The 20465-nt window shown below is 37.2% G+C and overlaps 1 protein-coding gene across 2 annotated transcripts in view; it reads left to right on the top strand.

Moving 5' to 3' along the window:
• CNTN3 (contactin 3) overlaps nt 1–20465 on the top strand; it is a 358137-nt gene that overhangs the window by 73484 nt on the left and 264188 nt on the right. Inside the window, exon 2 of one of the 2 annotated variants that reach the window (XM_526232.7) lies at nt 19892–20026. In XM_526232.7, coding sequence (XP_526232.2) covers nt 19972–20026 — 55 coding nt within the window. In that variant the 5' untranslated portion in view covers nt 19892–19971. Of the gene's footprint in view, nt 1–19891; nt 20027–20465 lie in introns of those variants that run through there. The other variant, XM_054680802.2, reaches the window with a different exon arrangement.

The following is a 20465-nucleotide window of genomic DNA, read 5'->3' as shown; positions in this document are numbered from 1 at the left end:
TAAAAGGGCAAGAGTTTCTCTAGTATGGGTGTCAAGGAGAGTAACTGCTATGCCTTCAGCTTGAAATGGAATTGCTATGCCATTTCAGCATGAAAATGGCGATGGCACGATGTTTTCCAACATGGTTAGTATGGACCTACACTCCTACAGTCAGGATATGAGAGTTCCTTTTGTTTCACTGACTCATGAACACTTGATACCCTGTAACTTTTTACTTCCTGCTATTAGTTTTACCTAGAGTGTGAGATTTTCAGTAATATTTGATGTTACTCTTTTTGGTTTTCTATATTTTATGCAGTGGTTTTGTATTACTAAGTTAAAGCAATAAATTTAAAGTATTTTGATAGAAGAAATAGGCTACATAGCACTCTTATGATTGCAAACATAGAAATTAAATATACTGCCTGTGTATATATGCACATATAAACTAGAATGAATGATTACTTATTAGTATTGATTAAATAGGACCACTTGGCTTTCTAATTTATTTTTTGCATACTTGTTGAATTAGGGATGAGGTATGTAGTTTGGAAAAAGAGAAGCAGAAGAAAGTTTTTGGCAGGTAGGAGGCAGTGTAGAGAAGTAGAGAGGTAGAGCTTTGGGGACCTTCTACCAATATGTCACTTAGCCATGTGCAAATTGCTTGATTACTCAAATTCAAATTCCTCATCTGACAATTGGTATACCAGTAGTACTTACCCTGTTAGTGTGAAGATTAATACATATAAAGCACTTTGTGTAGATGCTGACATACAGTAAGTAAATATTCAACAAACTTCACTGACTGTTGTTAACTAAGGTGCTTACCATCTGCTTGGAGGAACAGGATATACATAAAGAAAAAACAAAGAAGACATATTCTAAGTGCCCAAATCAGACCAATTCATTGTTTATAACCAAATCAATGTTCATATCAACTTGTGGTGGGGAAAGAAATATTAACCGTTAAGCACTATGCAAAGGAAATCCCCTAAACTTTAGAATCTAAAACTGTCCCTTACACCTATTCACGCTTCTCCACATGCCCCCACTACTTTTATTGAAGAGAAATGAGAGGGAATCCATGAAGAAAATCTTGGGTATATGTATACACACAAATAGAAATCGGAGAATTAGGAAGCTCACAGAGCAGCCAGCTTTCTATTTCAGCTATATAATTCTTCAAACATGGATGGCTGCCAGCCCTCAAGAAGGGACGTGTTTTGCTAACTGTGCACTTTCCCAGTTCTTAGAAACATTGTCCCCTGGAGTGGTAACCTTGTAGAAGGCAAGCTTCCATAATAGAATGTGCTTCATGGCGGGTCATACAGGTCTGGATTTTATGTGTGCAGTTCTGGAAGGCTCTCTGCTGGGTCCTTCTGTCACCTCTTCATAGCAAATGGAACCTCCTTTCCAAACAAATACAATGTGGAAATGGGAAATAAAGCCTGTATGTTTGGACTGTATTAAGGGTCTTTTCATTGTAACTGCACATTCTTTTTTCCTCCTCATTTCTAATCCTAGTTCTTTACCCACCCACTCCATCCACTCCTTAGAGCCTTAATGGAGCAAAGTATGTGTCAGTAAGCTCAAATGTGAAAATAGGAATGAAGGATAACCAGCACTTAACAGAAAAGCAGCACCGGAATCCCATCTACAGATATCTATGTAGGGACTGCCTGGATGATGACGTATTAATTTTTTTTTCATCCCAGAAGAAACTGGTGTTTTCAACTGGTAAAGGAGTCACGTGGCTATTTCAGGAGGTGGAAACATAGCAGCTCAAATTCTAAGATTCCACTGGAGTAGACTCTAGAAGCTTGGTGATGGTGGGCAAATCACTTTGTTGCCCTAAGCCTTAGTTTCCTTCTTTGTAAATGGGAATAGTCATAGTACTTCCCTCATATGGCTGGTGGAAAGATTAAACATACTCATCACTGGGCACAAGATAGTCAATAAATGACATGAATTACCATCAGTATTTGACTTTTTAATACTTAAAAAAGAAACATTTCTTAGCATCAATATTCAGTACTAAATACTTTTAATAAATTGAACCCTGATGTCCCTAAGTGACAGTCCTGCTTAAAATGGTACATTAAATTGTTGGATCTCAGTGTCTTCATCTATCCTGTGCTAGATATGTGTTTATTGATGCTCAGATCCAGGTCTGTGGGAGACCATAGGGTGGAAAGAAAATATCTTAGCATATATTGAAATTAATGGGAGGCTTTCTTTTTAAAATATTAGAAAAAGACCATTTAGATGGTCCTTTTTAAGGTGAAAAATCAACTGAAGTATTTTTTTTTAATGTGAGAAGGGTGACATTTAATATGTTTTTGAAAGAGCATGGTACTGCCCAGTTAAAATGGGCAACAGCTGTGCATAATTGGCACAGCTGAGCTGTGTACACCTGGGCTAAATATCAACCTGGAATCTAGTGAATGCAAGGGTTGGGTTGTGGCTACAGATCTTCAGCAGTTTCTTGGCTTTCAGTTACGAGTCTCTATAAAAACAGCAGCTTTGTTTTTGATTTCTGTCCTCCACTACTGCCTTAGGGAAGCTTACTTCACAGAAAAGCACCACCTACCAAAGATCTGGATGTCCATACATCCTTTATATCCTTGATAGCATAAAATATGTATGTTTTCAAAATGCTCAAATGATAACAACCTTTATTTATTCAAATACACATGCTCCAATAAAATAGAGCATCTCCAAAATGAACATTAAACAGAAAGACTTTTAGTAGGATACGTTGGAATCCATCCTTTTTGTTGTTCCTTGAAAATATGTCTCAAAGCACCCGTTTTGCTAAGTAAAATAATAGATCTCTGACCCTGCAAATAATTGGGCTCAGGAGGCATACACCGGGAGAGAATTTTAACTGAAGTTCAGTGTTCTCGGCTTTCTTAGCTTGTGATAAAACCTTGATCACTCTGCTTTAAAACTAAAATTAGTAGATTATGTAACCAAAATAAAGAACATTCTTATTGCACCCAACAAAGTGTTTCACAAACAGTTACTAATTAATCTGCACAAAATCCTTTCAACTAAGTATCAACACCCACCCCAAGTTTATATAAAAAGCCTCACTGTAGTTGGGTGTTAGGGATCTCAAATGCAACTCATCAGCTCAGATGACACAAGAAATTGTGCCTCCTGTATTTCTATAACTCAGCTTTTTTTTTGTTGGTGGGCAAACTCTCATCCTGCTTCCCCAGGTGTCCTGTCACATTTCTGAGTCATTGCAGAGCTTATGAATTAAGAAATGTGTGATGAGCAAGACTTAGAAGGATGGGCCATGGGTCATTCATTCATCCATCTATCTAGGTTGTCTCTGTCCACCGTCCCTTCCCCTCGGGCTGCCCTTCTCTGTTTCTGGGTCTTGGAATCTCTTGTAGATCCATCTCCTTGCAAGCTCTGGGTTACCATTCTTCTCTTCAATTTTGCCATTCCCCTGTAGACCTCCATCCCTCCATCTCTGGGAAATATTGGTCTTGAAGGAAATCCTCCCTTCTCTGTTAATGTACTTCTTGCTGAGGCTTTTGTTGAATAGTCTCAGTGATTTTTTGGAAACTACTTGTGCTTTCGGAAAACAGCTCATTTGGGGAACAACATGAAGTTTTGTTCCATCCTTCCTCTGCCTTCCCTACTGCAAGGAGTCACAGAGGTGGCAAAAGGGGGAGATTTCAGGGAAAATAAAACCAAGTTAAAAATGGTTAAACAACAACCGAGGCAAAGATGCCACTGAGTCTTGTTATTGACAGTTAGGACTGGAATTTGGAAGCTCCTTGTGTCCTAGCTAGTGGTTCCCAAATGCATTGACAACCCTGCAGCAGAATAACTTTGGAAAGTTTTTTAAAAATACAAATTCTGGGCCTGGTGCCTGGAAATTATGATTCAGTGGACCAGCGGATCTGTGTTTTTACATAGTTCCCCACATGGTCTGATATGGAGCCAAGCGTGGCGACTACTTCCCTAAATCTGATGTTCATTAATTCAACACATATTGTTTTGAGTGTCTGCTATGGCCTGGGCACCATGATAGGCTTTTGGCTTTTGGGTACTTGTGAGGATGCACGTGGAAATGGCTAGGTGGAAAGTGAGCACAGCAGAGCGTATTTTTCTTTGAAGAGGAATCTCTTAATAGTTTCTTGTTGTTATTAATGTTATCTATTGTACTATTGTTCCTCCTCCATAAGAGTATGTATTCAGAGGCCTCAAACTCCTGGTCTCAGGACACATCTTGTCTACAGGCAAGTTTTGTTAGGCCAGCTGTGTGTGTGTGTGTGTTTTAAATGAAAGTATGACAGGTTTGCAATAATTGTCTAAAACGGAGAAGTAGCCGTCCCTCTTTAGTGAGTGGGTAGGCACCTGGCAGCTCAGTGCCACCACCCCTCTGGCACTCTGCTCTGATTTATAAGGCCTACCTGGTTCTTTAATATCCTCAGATTCTAAGTACCTTGAGAAAATTGGAATATGTGTTTGTGAAAACTTCCACTTGTTTTTGTTACTCTGAAATAATAGGCTTGGTGAAGGGAACTTGTTCTGCTCCTACAAAATAAAATGTCTCCAAATGTCCACATGGTAGTACCTTATCGGAGGGTCTAAATAAGCAGGAAGTAAGTGGAGTCCATGCTCTGAACAAACCACAAATTGCCAAGTTCATTCCAGGAGCATATTTATTCCAAATGTATTCGTCCAGGCAGAGTTCTAGGTACCGAAGAAACAACACTGGTCTGGTATTCAGAGTTGGATCTCTACTGTTGCTTTTTAGTAAATTCAATTTTGTCTCCTAAATCTGTCTTGGGAAGTGGGGGAAATGAAACCACATTGATTACTATTGTGTGATCTGAAATGTGTCAACTCTCAGTTTCACTTTAGTGTTTTCATTAAGGTCCTCAAACTTTTCCTGCTAGTAGTTACAAATGCCTTCCTAATATTTAGTATAAGGTACAATTAGAAAAGGTTAATATCTGTATGGTACTGAGGTACTGAGGGGAGGCTTCTGTGGCCTACGGCATCCTGTTGACACAGGGCTAAGGAGATCTCCAATCTGGCACCGTTTTTGGGACCCTCTGAACATTTGTTGCAAAGTTTTGGTTCTTACATGGGAGCTCATTCAGGGATGAATGAGGACCATCTCCGTAAATAAAATGTAATACCTTCTTACATAACAGAGATGTCTTTTTCTGAAAAGTGAAAGAGATGCATCCTGTCTCTGTGTCCCACTTCCTTCAGTAAAAAGAGTAAGAAATTTTTTAAAAAAATTTTATTCCTGAATAGAGGAAAATATTGAATTGTTTCTAATACGTAGTGTTGCATATTTCTTTTGGAACAATGGAGTGACCAACCCTAGGTTTTAGAATTTTAGATGGGAAAATACATTTTGGTTAGAGGTTTCAAGACGGGCTGCAGCTGAGTTGCAGATATATTTGGTTTGGTCACCACGAATGTCTTGAAGTTGTGATTTTCGACTTCAAAACGTGGCTTGCTAAGGTTAAAAATTGGGAGATCAAAAAATATATTACAAAAATAAAAACTGGAAGATCTCATTAGAAAACTCTGGAAGTCCAGGGTCTTCTGAAATAAAGAGTTCACAGTCAGTCTGGCAGTTCACTATCAGGCTGTCTGGCAGCCCCAGGCTCGCATTTTATCGCATTGACAGCCCTCAAGGCTGAGTTGGATGTGCTCACACACTCCTGTTCTCAGTCTCCACCCTCCATATGCTTTTGTATCTGGCCTATCAGACTCAGGTGTATCTGCAGATCATTACATACAGGCAGTCAGTTTGTGTCTTTCCCTCTCTCTCCCTCCCATTGTGTTTTATGCTATCATCGTGAATCATTGCTATTTGTATAAAAACAAATGGTGGCTTGTTGCTGCATGAGTTTGGGAGTACTTCTCCCATCTTTCCTCAGCTGAAGTTGATACTGTGGGTGTAAATTCAAGCTGCTATCACAGTTTGCCCCAATTTAGATTTACACTTCTGTGTTGATAGAGTGAATGTTTTATACACCTAGATACAGCCCCTAATAGGTGTGAATTCTAAGCAGATAACTATTCATAGCCATGATTAGCATTTCAAAAAGGTGTCAAAATCACTCAATTTGCTGTGATAAAGCAAATTTGAAAAACACAGGTAAGCTGAACAAGTGTTTAAACAAAAAGATGTAAGCAGCCGAGGAGCAGTGTTTGTCTCTTCAAAATGAGTTAGAGACCTAGGTTTGAGTCCATGCTTTATTTAAGACTTTATCTCCAGACAAGGTGTCAATTATATTTAATTTTTTTGAAATCATAGCAGTAACCATCACAACTCAAATACCAGCTCAGCACGTAATCACAGTCTTAATTCTTATAACCAATTTATGTGCATACCATTCCCATTTTACTGTTGTAAAATTTAAAGTCTAAAGAGGTTTAAGTATTTAGGTTGGTGCAAAAGTAACTGTTGTTTTTGCCATTATGGTCAATGGCAAAAACCGCAATTACTTTTGCACCAATCTAATAACTCGCCCAAGACTACATATGTATATATCATACTTAACTGTAAGTCATTCTGCCTCTTATACATTTAAAAATGTTCTCTTAGTAAGAAACACAAGTTATTTTAGGGCTCAATACTTAACAGTACATTGCACTTCTATAGCATCATTTTACAAAGCAGTGCTAACTCATTAAATTCAGTATATCTGAATAGTTTCTGTTCTATTCTACTTCATTTGTTTAAAACAAACAAAAACTCTACATACAGCATCTTAAACACAACCTACAGTTTGAGAAACACTGACTTAGAAGCTTAACATAAAATGGAAAGATCTTTGCTGTATTTTACAATAAAAATAGTTCTTTAAGATTCCATGTTTAAAAAATGGTACAGATAAGATTTTTACATTTTGATGTAAGCAAATTACATAAAACCTGTGTGCAAATAATGAAAAAAAAATAATAAAGTGGGGATATGAGAGGATGAGTGGAGCTGTAGACAAAACAAGAATAGCAGAATATTAATATTGATTTTTTTAAGTTGGGTGATGGGCATAAGGGGCTCATGCTATTCTGTTTACTTTTAATTTGTTTGGAATTTCACATGGTAAAAAGGTCAGTTTTAAGAAGTGCACCAAGCTCTTAGATACTGTTTTCCCAGAAGACTCCTGGTTGTATGAGAGTAGAACATGTGAAGGATGAAGTGTGTCCTTTCTTTGGTAAAGTTCTGAACAGAAAGTAGCCAGGCTGGATGGTAGCTGATTCTCCAGTCTTCTGATGATGCTAAGCTGCTCTGAAGTTGGGATTCTCACCTTGACGTGATTGTCATTTGGGCTGGATAATTGTTTGCAGTGGGTGGCTGTCCTGTGGTATGGCAGAGTATTTAGTGGTATCACTAAACCCTAACCCCTAGGTGCCAGTAGCTCATCTGTATCCCTCCCCAGCAAGTGGCTACCCAAAACATCCTGAGATATTGTTGAGTGTCTGCTGGGAGCCCAGGTCACTCTCAATGGAGAATCTCTGCACTAGAGCTCAAAAATATTACCTCATTTTTGCATTTATGCCTCTCTAGGCTTTGAACAAAAATACAAAGCTTCAGAGGACCACTTTCTTCCCAAGCCTTAGGGTAAACCTGAAACAGATTAAGCCAAATAATAATACCCAGGGATTGACTAGGAAATACTAGATTCAGGCATCTGTATGAAATTGGGAATGTTGGTTAATGTTTTTCTACCTCAGTTATTTCATCTGTAACATGGGGGTGGTGGTAGTAAATGACATAACATGTGTGCATATTTATAAAAGCAGTTAGAGTATTGCCTGGCACATGTTCAATCTGAGTGTTTGCCATTATTATCTACCTACCACCCATAGTGCCAGAATTGTGGTTTGGATATCTTGGGGAGTAAAGTGATTCTCTGAAGTGCTGCATTAGTATTATGTTTAGTTATTAGTGCTCCTAAATGTATCTGAGTGCTTTGAGCATGTTTGCTTGTATGTTTAGCCTAAGAGAGCTCCCTGAGTAGTTTCAGAGTTAAGAGAAGGAAGTGTGGTGGTAGTACGCAGTTGGTTTCCAGAGCTCCTCAAAATGGAGTGACTCTATAAAATCAAACTATGGTTTCTAAATTAATTTACCTATGAATATGAAAATACAACCACAGGCACATAGGACATGCTGAGCATCTGGCACTGGCCAGGCATCATCATTTCTGTGACCTCTTGGAGACACTGATAAGGAGCCTCCAAGATGAGCCTGATGGTTCTCCAGAAAATGCCTCCATCCCAGAGCCAGCTTTTCTGTTTTGGCCATGGGATAGGGTTCATCACTTCTATTCCCTTTTCAGCATACTTTTGACTTTGCTTATGTGATTTTGGCTAAGGTGGAATCATTATCATGCAAGTTAATCCTGAGAAGACTCTTCCCTCTAGAAAAATCAGACCTTTTTCTTCTTGCATTTTGAATTTTCCTTCTCACTTTATGAATACAGTAGTTCCCCCTTATCTAAGGTATCATTTTCTGTGGTTTCAGTTACCCAACGTCAGCTGTAGTCCAAAAATATTAAATGGAAAATTCCAGAAATGAACAATTCATAAGTTTTAGATTGCATTCCATTCTGAGCAGTGTGATGAAATCTCACACCATCCTGCTATTTCCTGGCTGAGGAATTGAATCCTCTCTTTATCCAGGGGACCCACGCTGTGGACGCTCCCCACCTGTGAGTCACTTAGGAGTCATCTCAATGATCAAGTCAACTGTTGCCATATTGCAGTGTTGTGTTCAAATCACCCTTGTTTTATTTTTCTTACAGTGGATTTCTATAATTGTTCTATTTGATTATTGTTGTTCATCTCTGTCTTATTTCTAAATTAAACTTTATCATAGGTGTGTATATATAGGAAAGAATAAAGTATACATAAGGTTTGGTACTATCTGCAGTTTCAAGCATCCACCAGGGGGTCTTGGAATGTATGCCCCACAGATAAGGGGGTCTACTGTATGCTCAGGAATTTTCCAACTGAAAACCATTAATCATGGCTGTCTCTTTACCCTCTACCCATCTCTAGCCATGATCCCATCTCTCTCATTCTCACTTATTGAAAGAATAGCTGATTCTTTCTGTTTCTCTGGTTCCTCACCCATTATTCACACATCTACCCACCACTATGTGGCTGATCCTTCCCAAAGACTCCACTGAATCTGGGCTTGATAACATCACGAAAAGCATTTATTTAGCAAATTAATTTTCTCTCCTTCCTTCCTCTTTCCTCTCTCCCTCTCTTTATCCCTCCTTCTCCTGTTTTTTTCTGTTTCTTTATGACTTAAAACATTTATTGAGGTAAAGTTTACGTACCATTAAATTCACTCTTATTAGTGTACAATTCAGTGCCTTAGTAACTTTGATGGTCGACCATCACAACATCCTGTTTTGAAATGTTTCCATCATACTAGAAGGAACCCTCATGCCCATTTGCAGTTATGCCCCATCCCACTCCCAGCCCCAGGACATCTATCTGTTTGAATGTTGTCACTCTCTTGCAGAACTGAACACTCTGCACCCTTAGCTTTCCTAACACAGTCCACATGTGAGTCATACTGGGACTCTCAGAATGTTCCTTTTGTCTTCTTCAGAAGGGAGTTCATCTTCCTCTGCTCACACCCTTAACCATTGGGTTTCTCTAACCTTCTCCCTTGGCCCAGTGCTTTGTGGGCTTTCCCCGAGTCATTTCTCTCACTCTCATGAATCACCTATCTGGTCTAGATTTTCCACTGTTCTGTGTCCCTGTGTTTATCTCTTTCCTTATCTCTTAGGTAAGCCGACCTTTTTCTCTAAGAATTACCTCAGATGCTACCTGTTCTAGGATGGTGCTGTGATGTCTCCCGTTTTCTAATTGTTGGTTGTACTTCCTGTCTATAACTATACATGGAAGAAGCACCACTCATGAGATGTAACCCTAAGTCAGCTTTCTAGTCTTTCCTGCCTGTTATGGGAGTTCTTCTCTTAGCTCCTTTCCTGCTGCAGATGAAAACTCAGGTAGCCCCACCCACTCCACTTCTGATAATGCTTAGGTAAGGGATACAATTTCAAGCAAAAAAATTAAAACGTCCTGTCTTATGTAATAGTTAAAAGGTAAAACTTGATTTAAAGGGAAAACTAATCTCCCTCCCTGGTGCTAATCTGGTGCGGAGGGAAGGTCTACAGTTAAAGAAATAATGTTTTGGCTTCTTTTCTCAGCTAGCTCACCTACACTGCTTCCTCCTAACTCGGTAATTCCAATTCTGCTAAGCATTTTGCCCGGAAGAGAAGAAAGGAGACCAGCAAGTTCAACTTGATGGATCCTGTTGTAGTGGCTTAGCATCATGTCACTTTGGACTTGCAAGAAGTGCAGAACTGGCGTTTTCTTCCAGTGGTTCTTCCATGGGTTCACTTGAGATTCCAAAACACTGGGGATATTTCCCCCTCAGTTCCCTGAATGTAGTGCTGCACTCTCCCTCTTCCCCACCCCGGCTAGCCACTTCCTTCTTTCTCAGACCCCACAAGTCCAGAGATACCCTAGCTTTCCTCTGTGAGGTCTCTTTTCCCCAGAAGGGGGTTCTCCATCCCAGGATATATAATAACCACATTCCACAGGCACTCACCCCTGTGTGTCTGGCACACAGGAAACGTCATGTATTCTGTGCCCCTAACATCTCTGAGAATCCCTTTCCTTCACCAGTTGCAACCCTCTATTTGGCTCCAGCGTGCTCTCATTCTCATTTAGTGGTCTCATTTAGTATCATCCCAGACCACTGCATCCCTCCAAAGGCAGCTCTCTGTGGTCTCCTTGATGTGTAACCTTAAAGTGCAACTTAAAAAGGAGTACCTGCCTTCCTCTCTGTGAGGAAGAGTTCTTTCCAAAGTCACCCCTTTCTCAAATCCTCTACTCAGTCTCTGGACAACTCTAATGTGAGTGAGCTGTGAGAACCAGGCAAATGGTTTTGCAGGATCTCCTTTAAATGTTTGCACTTCTTTCTGGCACCTCCCTTTGGGATGTAATACTTGCTGAGTCTTGGTGGTCCAGGAAACTTCGCATGAGCATCCTGTTACAGACCTCTGTCTTCCAGTCTAGGATCTCTTATTAAAATGTAGTATAATTATATTTATGGTCAGTGTGCTACTTGAGAGTGTCAGTGCCTTGAAGACATGAATTTATTTTAAAATATTCTTTCTCTGTGCTTATACCTGACATGCTGCAGGCATGCAGTGAATTTGAGTTTTTCCCCAAGATCACTCTCCTTCCATGATTATGAGGTGAGGAACAGAATGGTCTGGGCTAGTGTGCACAGTTAGAACTCAATGTTGAAACTCTTTCTATTTAAGCCAAAAAGTTCTCTTTAGGACTTTTCATTTCATTTACCTTTTTCTATTCAACTCCCAAAAAAATATTGTTTACAGATTTTTCACATTTTATCATTTTAGGAATAAATTGTTTTTTTTCTTTTAAAAATGTTTCATTTCATAATTTATACCACTGTGAACACTAGTGTAATAAATGATTTTACAAATTTTTGTGGCAGATTACTGGGACATTGTCCTTAGTGGTAACCTCTCAGTAGTTTCAGAAAACCTTCAGAATGAGACTGAGGAACCACTCAAATAATAAGTAAATTATTTTGATAACTATATAAAAACATTTTAATTCTAAAAGTGAATTTATGGCACCTACATACATGTCAAGCTAAAACAAAATTGATTCTTAGAGTTGCCACTATATTTTCCAGTTGGTAAAGTTTCTAAACACGTGACCCAGGCAGCTGAGGTAGTGACTATGCAAACAAAATTTCAGTGCCACGTGTTGAGCTCTGTACTGTTTGAAATATTTTAACGTGGAAGATACATTACTTTTCTATTGTTAATCCATTGTAAAAGTTTATTAATGCTTTGGATAATAGATATATGTACACTTGGATAATAGATATATGTACACTGAAGGATATTTAAAATTTTTGAGAGACTGTATAGTGAAAATTTTTATCTTTCTATTCTCTATTCCTGACCCCACAGTTTTCCTCCCCAGAGTTAGCTGCTTTTAACAGGTCTCATATATCATTCAAGAACTATTTTGTATAGTTATAAATATATGTGCTGTATATATATATACTATAAACAGCAAATATGGAGACAAAAATACCCATATTTCTTTTTCACACAGTGTTTTGCACCTTATGTTTGTGGTTTACTGTGTCTTTGAAGTATTTTCATTTCATCCCAAAGAGAGTTGCTGCATTCTTCTACATTCGTGCCTATTATAGGGATGGTGCATTACTGCAGTGCATATGCTTGAAATTAAGCAGTGGAATTTTTATGTTAATAGTCAAGTCCTTTCCCTTTACGGAGGAAGTAACTGAAATTAAACTTTCAATTGCCAGTTATATTAATACAGACCTTTGAAAATACATAAAATATCAGGTTATACTTTATGGCTCTCTAATGATCTGATTACTTAAGCATTCCATTGGTATCTATTGTGTGGGGAAAATAGGTTGTAAGTACACAGTTTCTATCTTTATTTCTCTTTGACAGATTTGTTCATCCACCTGTGTCTCTATTTCTTTATCTGAAAAATGGGGGGTGATAACAGAAAGATCCCCATGAGTGGTTGTGAGGATTATAGTGGGTTAATATATAGGAAGCACTTACAGCAGTGCCTGGCACATAATGGGCACTCCATAAAAGTTAGTATTATTACATTACTATTTAGTTTCCTTCCTGGTATTGCAAAATTGTCTTTGCAGAAAAACATTTATATTATATTATATTATAAAGCTATTTTTAAATCCTAAGTAAATATATGGTGGCAAGGAATGTTATGTAGACTTAGGAAAGGTACATTCTTCATTATCGTACAAGGAGGTCTGGAATAATTTTCCATTGAATCAAAGGGAAGGAAAATCTACATACCCTTTATAATTATTTAAATTTGTCTGTTTTCATTTTGTTTCATGTTTAACTTGGAAGATGTCTTGGAAAAGAAGAGATCATGGAAGTTGCTTATCATTTAGTTTTCCTTTCATCATTAAATGTAGTAAGACCCTAAAGTCTAAGTTCCTTTTATGTGTAAAGGTTATTTTTAGGAAAATAATGACACTTAAAAAATGTTCCAAAAAAGCACCTTAGATTTGGCTACCTTGGAAAAGCATTAGACAGTGCTGTTCTCCTTCAGGGATGAAGACTTGCTTTCAAAATCCTGCAACACTGTTGAAACTCAGACTTGCTCTTAAACAAAAAGCTGGTGTTGAAACATGCTACAAGCGACATTATTGCATGTCAAGTACAAATAGTCATCCATAATTGCGGAGAGGCTTGTAAAGCAGTGTGACCTGGAATTGGCCAAGTTAATTTGAGGTTTAAAGCAAAGCAAGAGCATTGAAGCAAACCCTTTGTAAAGTATACTGAAAAAGTGTTGACCTGTTATCTAACATTTTGAAGCTTGTCGGTTGGCATGATTAGGTAACTGTGTCTTGTCCCTTTAGCTTGCACTTGGTTGAAACTAGTGGAATCAATTGAAAAACAGCTTTGTAATTTTTTTCTGGCATAGCATCAGTGATGTTGGTCTTGCCAGAGAAGATCTCTTTGAGTTGAGGACAAATTGAAAGAAGCTCTGAAACCAACACATAGCATCTCAGAATGTTCTGGCAATATTTTTGTATTGCCGCCCCATCTACTGCAATATACATACAACAAGAACTCTGATTCTGTTTGCTACTACTTTTGTCCAGTGATTGCTAGAAGACCAGAAGCAAAAATTAACAGAATGTCAGAGATGACATACCTCACCATATAAAAAACAATCTCATAATTTAAACTTATTTGTCAAATTTTTCAACAGTAACCTCAGGAATATTTGTTTCTTTGAACAGGATTTTCCTTTTCTTCAATTTGTATAGTTTAGATTTATTTCCATTTTCATAAAATTTTCATTAATTTATGCATGAAAAATAAGCAAGAAATATTTGAATATACATACATGAACACACATATCTATATAGGTATACACATATATACATATGATTCCTATGTAAAAGAAATTATTTTTCAGTGTAATAAAGCATAGAGTACACACAAGTTAGCTTATGTCTGTCTATGTGCATTTGGACTACAGAGATAGATGCATTCATAGTTTTGGCTGATTCTAAAAAGGGACCTTAACCTACGAAAGGTTACAAATCACTATTTTTTGAAGATTATTATCTAGTAGGAGAGAGAAGCCATAATCTAAATAATACAATAGAAGGTGTTAGAAGTGTTGAGGGTCAAGGGAGAGAATATAAAGTGCTGTAGGTGTTCATGGGAGCATGGGATGACTTCCAGCCGGCATTCACCCTGTTTGTCCATTGTTCTGTGGTCAACACAGAACTGTGGGTATGGAAGGTAACATCAAACTGGGCACATGATATCCTTCCTTCTTTGTTACTGAACACTTGTGAAGTGCAGGAAAGATGGGTGAGCTGTTTAAGAATTTTGGATTTGGAGCCCAGAGTTCATGTAACTTTTATTACCTATCTGGCCAGTTTTCGGCAGGAGGGAGGCAGGGTCAGCATGCAGAATGGATGAACTACATCTCTGGAAGATGTGAAGATATGGATGAGTGAATGAGTGAGTGACTATGAATGAACAAATCGGTTATGTGATGCGTGATTTCTGATCTGACAGGATACACAGTCTCAACAAGCCAGTATACTCATTAACTAGTTGACTACCATGCTAGTGTGGTTGCATACCATGAGAGTGAGTTAATGTAAGTTCTAGAAGATTCACAGTACAACACCCAAAGGTATCAAACTTTTATCCACTAATAATTGAATATTTTACTATAATAAATGTCTGTAAGCTGCTCAAGTTTTTTTTGGTGAAGATTAGGAATAATATATATTCATAAATATAATTCATTTCTGAAGTATCGAAATTGGAGATGACTTTTTGTAGATGCAAGAGAGGGTGGTGTATTAAGCAATCCTTACAGTTAAAATTGCTGTAGGGTTTTTCTCTTTGAGAAAGAAAATGTTTGTTAGGTACATGTTATCTGAAAGAAATGTTGCCAAATCATTCTCACACCTAAACTTTCTCCACATAAAGAAATGTAACTCTCAGCATTTGCCAAGATGATATTCAAGGTTGTCTGTATACATTAAAAATAATAAATACATATCAATATTTCATGATATCTGCAGTCTTAGTAGCAGTTTTGTAAAGTATATGACTAGCCACAAATGGTTTCTTCCTTCTTTTAGAGCAACCAGGCACAACTATTTAGAGCATTTTTGGTTTTGAGTCCAAGGTCTAGCATTTTTTAGCTCAGCTGACATTAAGAATAGATAGTACAGTTGTCAATATGCATTAAATTTGGGGGCTATTTAAAGATTGCCATGAGAACGTGTTGTGAATATATTAAGCTTTAGCCCTTAAATGCAAATGTCTATTAGCAGGGAAAATTCTAAAGGTTATCTATTTTTTCTTTGGCTTAAAACATTCCTGTGAATAGTAGAATATTCTTATTGTAGCAGATGACATTTTGATTTGTATTTGTCTTGCTTCAGTAGCTTCCTTTGTATTTATTTTAGCTTTGTGATTTCAGAAGTGGAGAGAGCTTTAATATGTCCCCTCTCTCCATGACGATACGTGGCAATGCTGAGAAGTCAAATTGTGATAGTATTAATTACCTTCATTATTTATAAAGCCAATGTCCTACTTTAACATTGATTAAAAATAAGCAACATAATTTTAAAAAAACTTCCTGAATGACATTTCTTTTTATCTTCAAACCTTTTACAGTGTACGCTTGTGTGTACGTATAAATGAATATTATATGATATTAACATATCTTTTCTTTTAAATCAAATTCTTTTTCTATTGTTTTCTAGTTTCTAATTTCTACGAATTTGTGGGTGAGAGTAAAATTGGTATGTTGCAAAATGTGTTCTCTTTTCATCTTGTTAAGCCAGACACAGATTATAATATTTCTAATTTGAATGTTTATTTCAAATATGATTATTTCACCTCCCTGATTAAACTTGCAGTTAACCTTTCAAGGGTATTGTTCTGCGACTAATACCCTTAGCCAGACATACAAGATTGACCCCCATACATCTGCAGTCTCATTTCATACCACGCTGAGCTTTGCCACGTGTATTTCATCTCTTTAGTCTTCTTTCTGTTTGTGCAACCCGAGAGCAAAAACATACCATGAGCACCTAAGCCACAGGGCCTTTGCATATTCTATTTCCTATGTCCAGAGGTGATTGTTAAAATATTTAACCAGCAGTAGGGCATGCATACTGATCAATCCAAAGTGACATGGGCTAGAGCAGAATTCTGGAGGCCCTCTGCTGAGCCTTTTGGTTGGCTCCAGAGAGGTGTGGTGGGGTCCTGGGACAGCATGGAGATAAGTAGTAGTTGATGGGGGAGTGGTGTCCAGACATTAGCTACTCACAAGCCTATCTGCCACCTCATAAATCCATACCAAGTACTTGTCTACACTAGGAAAATTTCCTTCCCTCACTCTGCAGCACATACACACACCTCATTATTTCATCTCTTCTTTTCTTCCTCTGTACCCCAATTCCTCAGAGAAGTTTTCCCTAACCTTCCTGATGAGGACTGTTCTCATTTAGGCTTTCATAGAAACGTCTACCCCTCCACTGTACCTTTCATGTGGGCAATTTATAAATACCCCATACTCATTTAAACAAGGTGTCACTTGCAATAGTTGATAAACTCTATGAGTACGGGGATTATCAGTCTCCTGACAATCTCATCACCACCTCCACCTCCCTCTAGAATTGTAATCCCAGCACCGAGGAGGTACTCAGTAAATTTTTATTGAATGAATGAGTTTTCAAAAATAATTTAGAGCTTCTTGGAACACATTTATATGTTTTAAATATAACCAATGTACATGTTATCTTGGGGATGGATTGTTGGGAAGATAACGTTTTTTGAAAACAATCACCTTCTTTATGCCTTCTCATACACTTTCCTGAAACAATTTTCAAATGGTGGCCAGTTCCCATGCTGTGACTTATCCTTTGGTTCCAGTAGAAATGCTTTTCACTCACTTGATGTCCAGTGCAAAGATTTAATCTCCTGAGTGACTCATTCATTGTTCTTAAAGCTCAGCAAGAAACATTGCTTGAAAGCCTCCTGTGAAAGGGTATTTGGAACATTGGAGCAACCAGTGATAGGTTAACTGTGGTTCTACCTTCAGAGATTTATCAATCAATCTAGTAATTTACTCCTTATTTATAAGAGTTTATAATATTCTCTTTTCCCATTACAATATTAGGATGCAGACCATGTATTTTTTTCCAAATGACATAGGGCAGAGCTTCATATATTTATTTGAATAGTTTTTGATATTAAAGATGAGGATGATAATGGCAAGGTTACTGCACAATTGTTTGCTAGAGTTTCCCCTTCCTTTCCTGAAATTCCCAACTACCTATTCTTTTTAAGTCTGTTATTCTGTTATTGCCGAATTCCTTCTAAGTTAGATTTCGTGTATATGCTGGATAGCTATAACTTCTGTGAAGAAGGAAGTACCAGTTCAATCAATGTACTCCTCAAGCCTTTGCCGTGTTCTAGTCTTACCCATTGTCCCTAGACTTTAGTGCATGTTACTATCATTTCCTAGCTTCTCATGAGTCTTAGACATATATATGTATCAGATTAATGTATCTCATGTTTCACATGCCTTTTATGACTAGTTAGCATTGTATTTTATTAGATAATTTAAAAAATATTATTGGTTTTCCACTCTTATCTATCTATGTATATGTGTATGCATGTTTGTGTGTGTTTCATCTTTCTCCTGATTTTTGGACCACGGTTTCCTCAAATGCATGATTAGAAGAAAAACTATGGCTGCCAGTTATAAATTAAATCTAATCTAGAATGATTTCAGTTATCATTTAAAGTAGTAATTGAAAATAATTGTGGACATAGGATATGTCATTGATTGAGCAGAAGGAAGGAAGGAAGAAAGGAAGGCAAGATACCTGAGACCCTTTGGTCCAAGCAGGGAAAATCAGCCACTGGAAAGGCTTGAGCAGTATAATGATTGATTGAGGTGGAATGTGTGTCTCTCCCTCGTATATTTAAATTATTCAATAATTTTGGCCATCAATCACGTGGGACCTGGTGCTGTTAAAAATAACTTCAAAAAGCCTGTTTTCTATGCACAGTGTAGCAGACACTACGTGTGCCCTACTCATCCTCTTGCCTTCATCACTCCAGTGCACACACCACTTTTAATAGCTAGCATATATGTTTCTTTCCTTTTTTTTTTCCTTTTTCCACCTCTGGAGTTATTTACTGCCCTAGTAGGAGGTTACAAGTACTGGGCAATTATTACTATTATGGGAACTGGTGTAAATACTGCAGCTGCCTTGCCCCTTTGCAAGAATAACTCAGGGATGACTCTTGGATGACTCTTAGGCATTGGTTCTATAGGAACTGGACTTCCAGTCACCCATGGTGTTAGAAGGCTTTATATTTCACCCTTTCTAGGCTGCCTTCCTTTTCCTATCTTACTTCTCCATCCTGTCTGTTTTTGTCCTTCACTTCCCAAGTAAATTACTTGCACATGAATTCATTTTGTCTTATTTGTGTTGTGGAACCCAAACTGAGACATGCAGTTTGCAGCAGTGGGGATATTGAGTGAAGGTTAAAGGTCAATGTTACTACTGTAAGTTGTTAACCTGCAATTCTTAGAACAGCAGTTCTCAATTGTATTTTCATTTGTTTCAGATTCCAGTGGACCTAGAGGGAGTGATGCCTAGGCATTCTAGCCGCAATTCCATCTCTTACAACCTACCCAAGAATATATATTAGATTGCAGGCACCTAAGAATATTATTATAGGAATGATGCCTTAACATATTATTTTAAGTACATATTTTTCAAGTTGTCATATTTTTATTATTTGAGTTCTTATTATTTGGGACGTACATAATATCTGATTGCATACTCCACATGTCAGGAACCCATTGTTGGGAACCACTGTCTACAGGAGGCCAAGTTCTCTCTTTGGGTCAGTGACAACTAAAACAGCTCAATCAGTAGCAGCTGCTGAATCAGAGAGTTGTACCCGTTCCTTACTAAAGTAGCAAACTTTAAAATCATTAATTCCCTGTGTGGTACCAACTGAATTGTAGGAGTCCAGAGATTTAGGTCTGTGTATCGCGCATACTTGATCATTAACCATGCAGCTTAACTAGTTTTAAGTGGCCACTCAAAATGACACAAGACTTTCACATAATTATTTCCTCTCAACCAACATATTCAAGTTTATGAAAATTAAAGCAAAAAAGAAAATGGTTTCATTTGCAAGGTTCTCAGACTGAACATTTCTACCATTAGCATTTTAAAATCTGTTTTACACAGCATACATAATTGGGAGCTTTCTGCAGTTTTCTAAAAAAATAGGTCTAAGATGGACATTGATAATGCTATCTATAATTTGCATGCTTTATTAGGAATTCAAAAACTGCAAAAATTAGTGCTTCAAGATATCTGCTTATTTGACTCTGTTAGTTTTGCCAGAATGCTATCGTTAGAGAAAATGGAAAAAGTTAGAATTTTAGGTTAATGTTTTCTTTCTTGAAATTATCTAGCAAAATTTTTAATAATTAATATATTAAAATTTAATATTTTAATATTGGTAAACATTTCAAATTCTATAAGATCGTTTCCATCTACCTATGAGTTACATGTTTTTTAAGTATCTACATTTCAAGCGTCCTCTATTTTGTATCAAAACAGATTTGTTTTATCTGAGGGTTTTCAGTGTCTCCAAATGATAAACAGTTTTTACGAAAAGAAGAAAATCTCTTTTTTAAAGCAGCTTTTTTTTTTTTTAACGAACTTCTTTGTACATATATTTTACAGATTAAAGGATTTACCTGAAGACAAAGCATTCTATTCATCAGAGACTGGACAAGAGTTACTCTTGCATTTGGCAATTAAAGATGATGTTTCCATGGAAACAGTTGATCCTGCTTTCATTCATTGGCTGCTTAGGAGGTAAAAAAAAATCCTGTATTTTCTAAGTTGAGGTTAGAAGTATACTCGAGTCATATGCTTACATAATTTTTAGATGTTGAAATAAAACTCCACCAGTAGCAAAGAAAAACAAATGTTTTTCCCCCCAAAAGGAAAATTTAAATTCTCTAATCTGATAATTGGGTTCTTATTCCTTCCCTTATTTTTGTAAGCCATTTTTATTTCCATAGCAAATATAATGACATCTGATATTACAGATCTACTGTAATATTATGCTTTGGTATTATGAATATAACATCAAATTTGAGCATGTTAATTTGTGACATTTTTTTTCCAAAGGAACTTAAAGCGGTGAGATCTCACATATAAAGGAGCATATAAATTTAAAAAGTGCTGGTATTTTCATATGTTTTACTTTTAGCAAATGACTTATCTAAAGGACCAAAACTGAATATAGATA

Source organism: Pan troglodytes, chromosome 2 (genome assembly GCF_028858775.2).
Source record: "Pan troglodytes isolate AG18354 chromosome 2, NHGRI_mPanTro3-v2.0_pri, whole genome shotgun sequence".
NCBI lineage: Eukaryota > Metazoa > Chordata > Mammalia > Primates > Hominidae > Pan > Pan troglodytes.
This window is presented reverse-complemented; position numbering and strand designations above follow the sequence as displayed.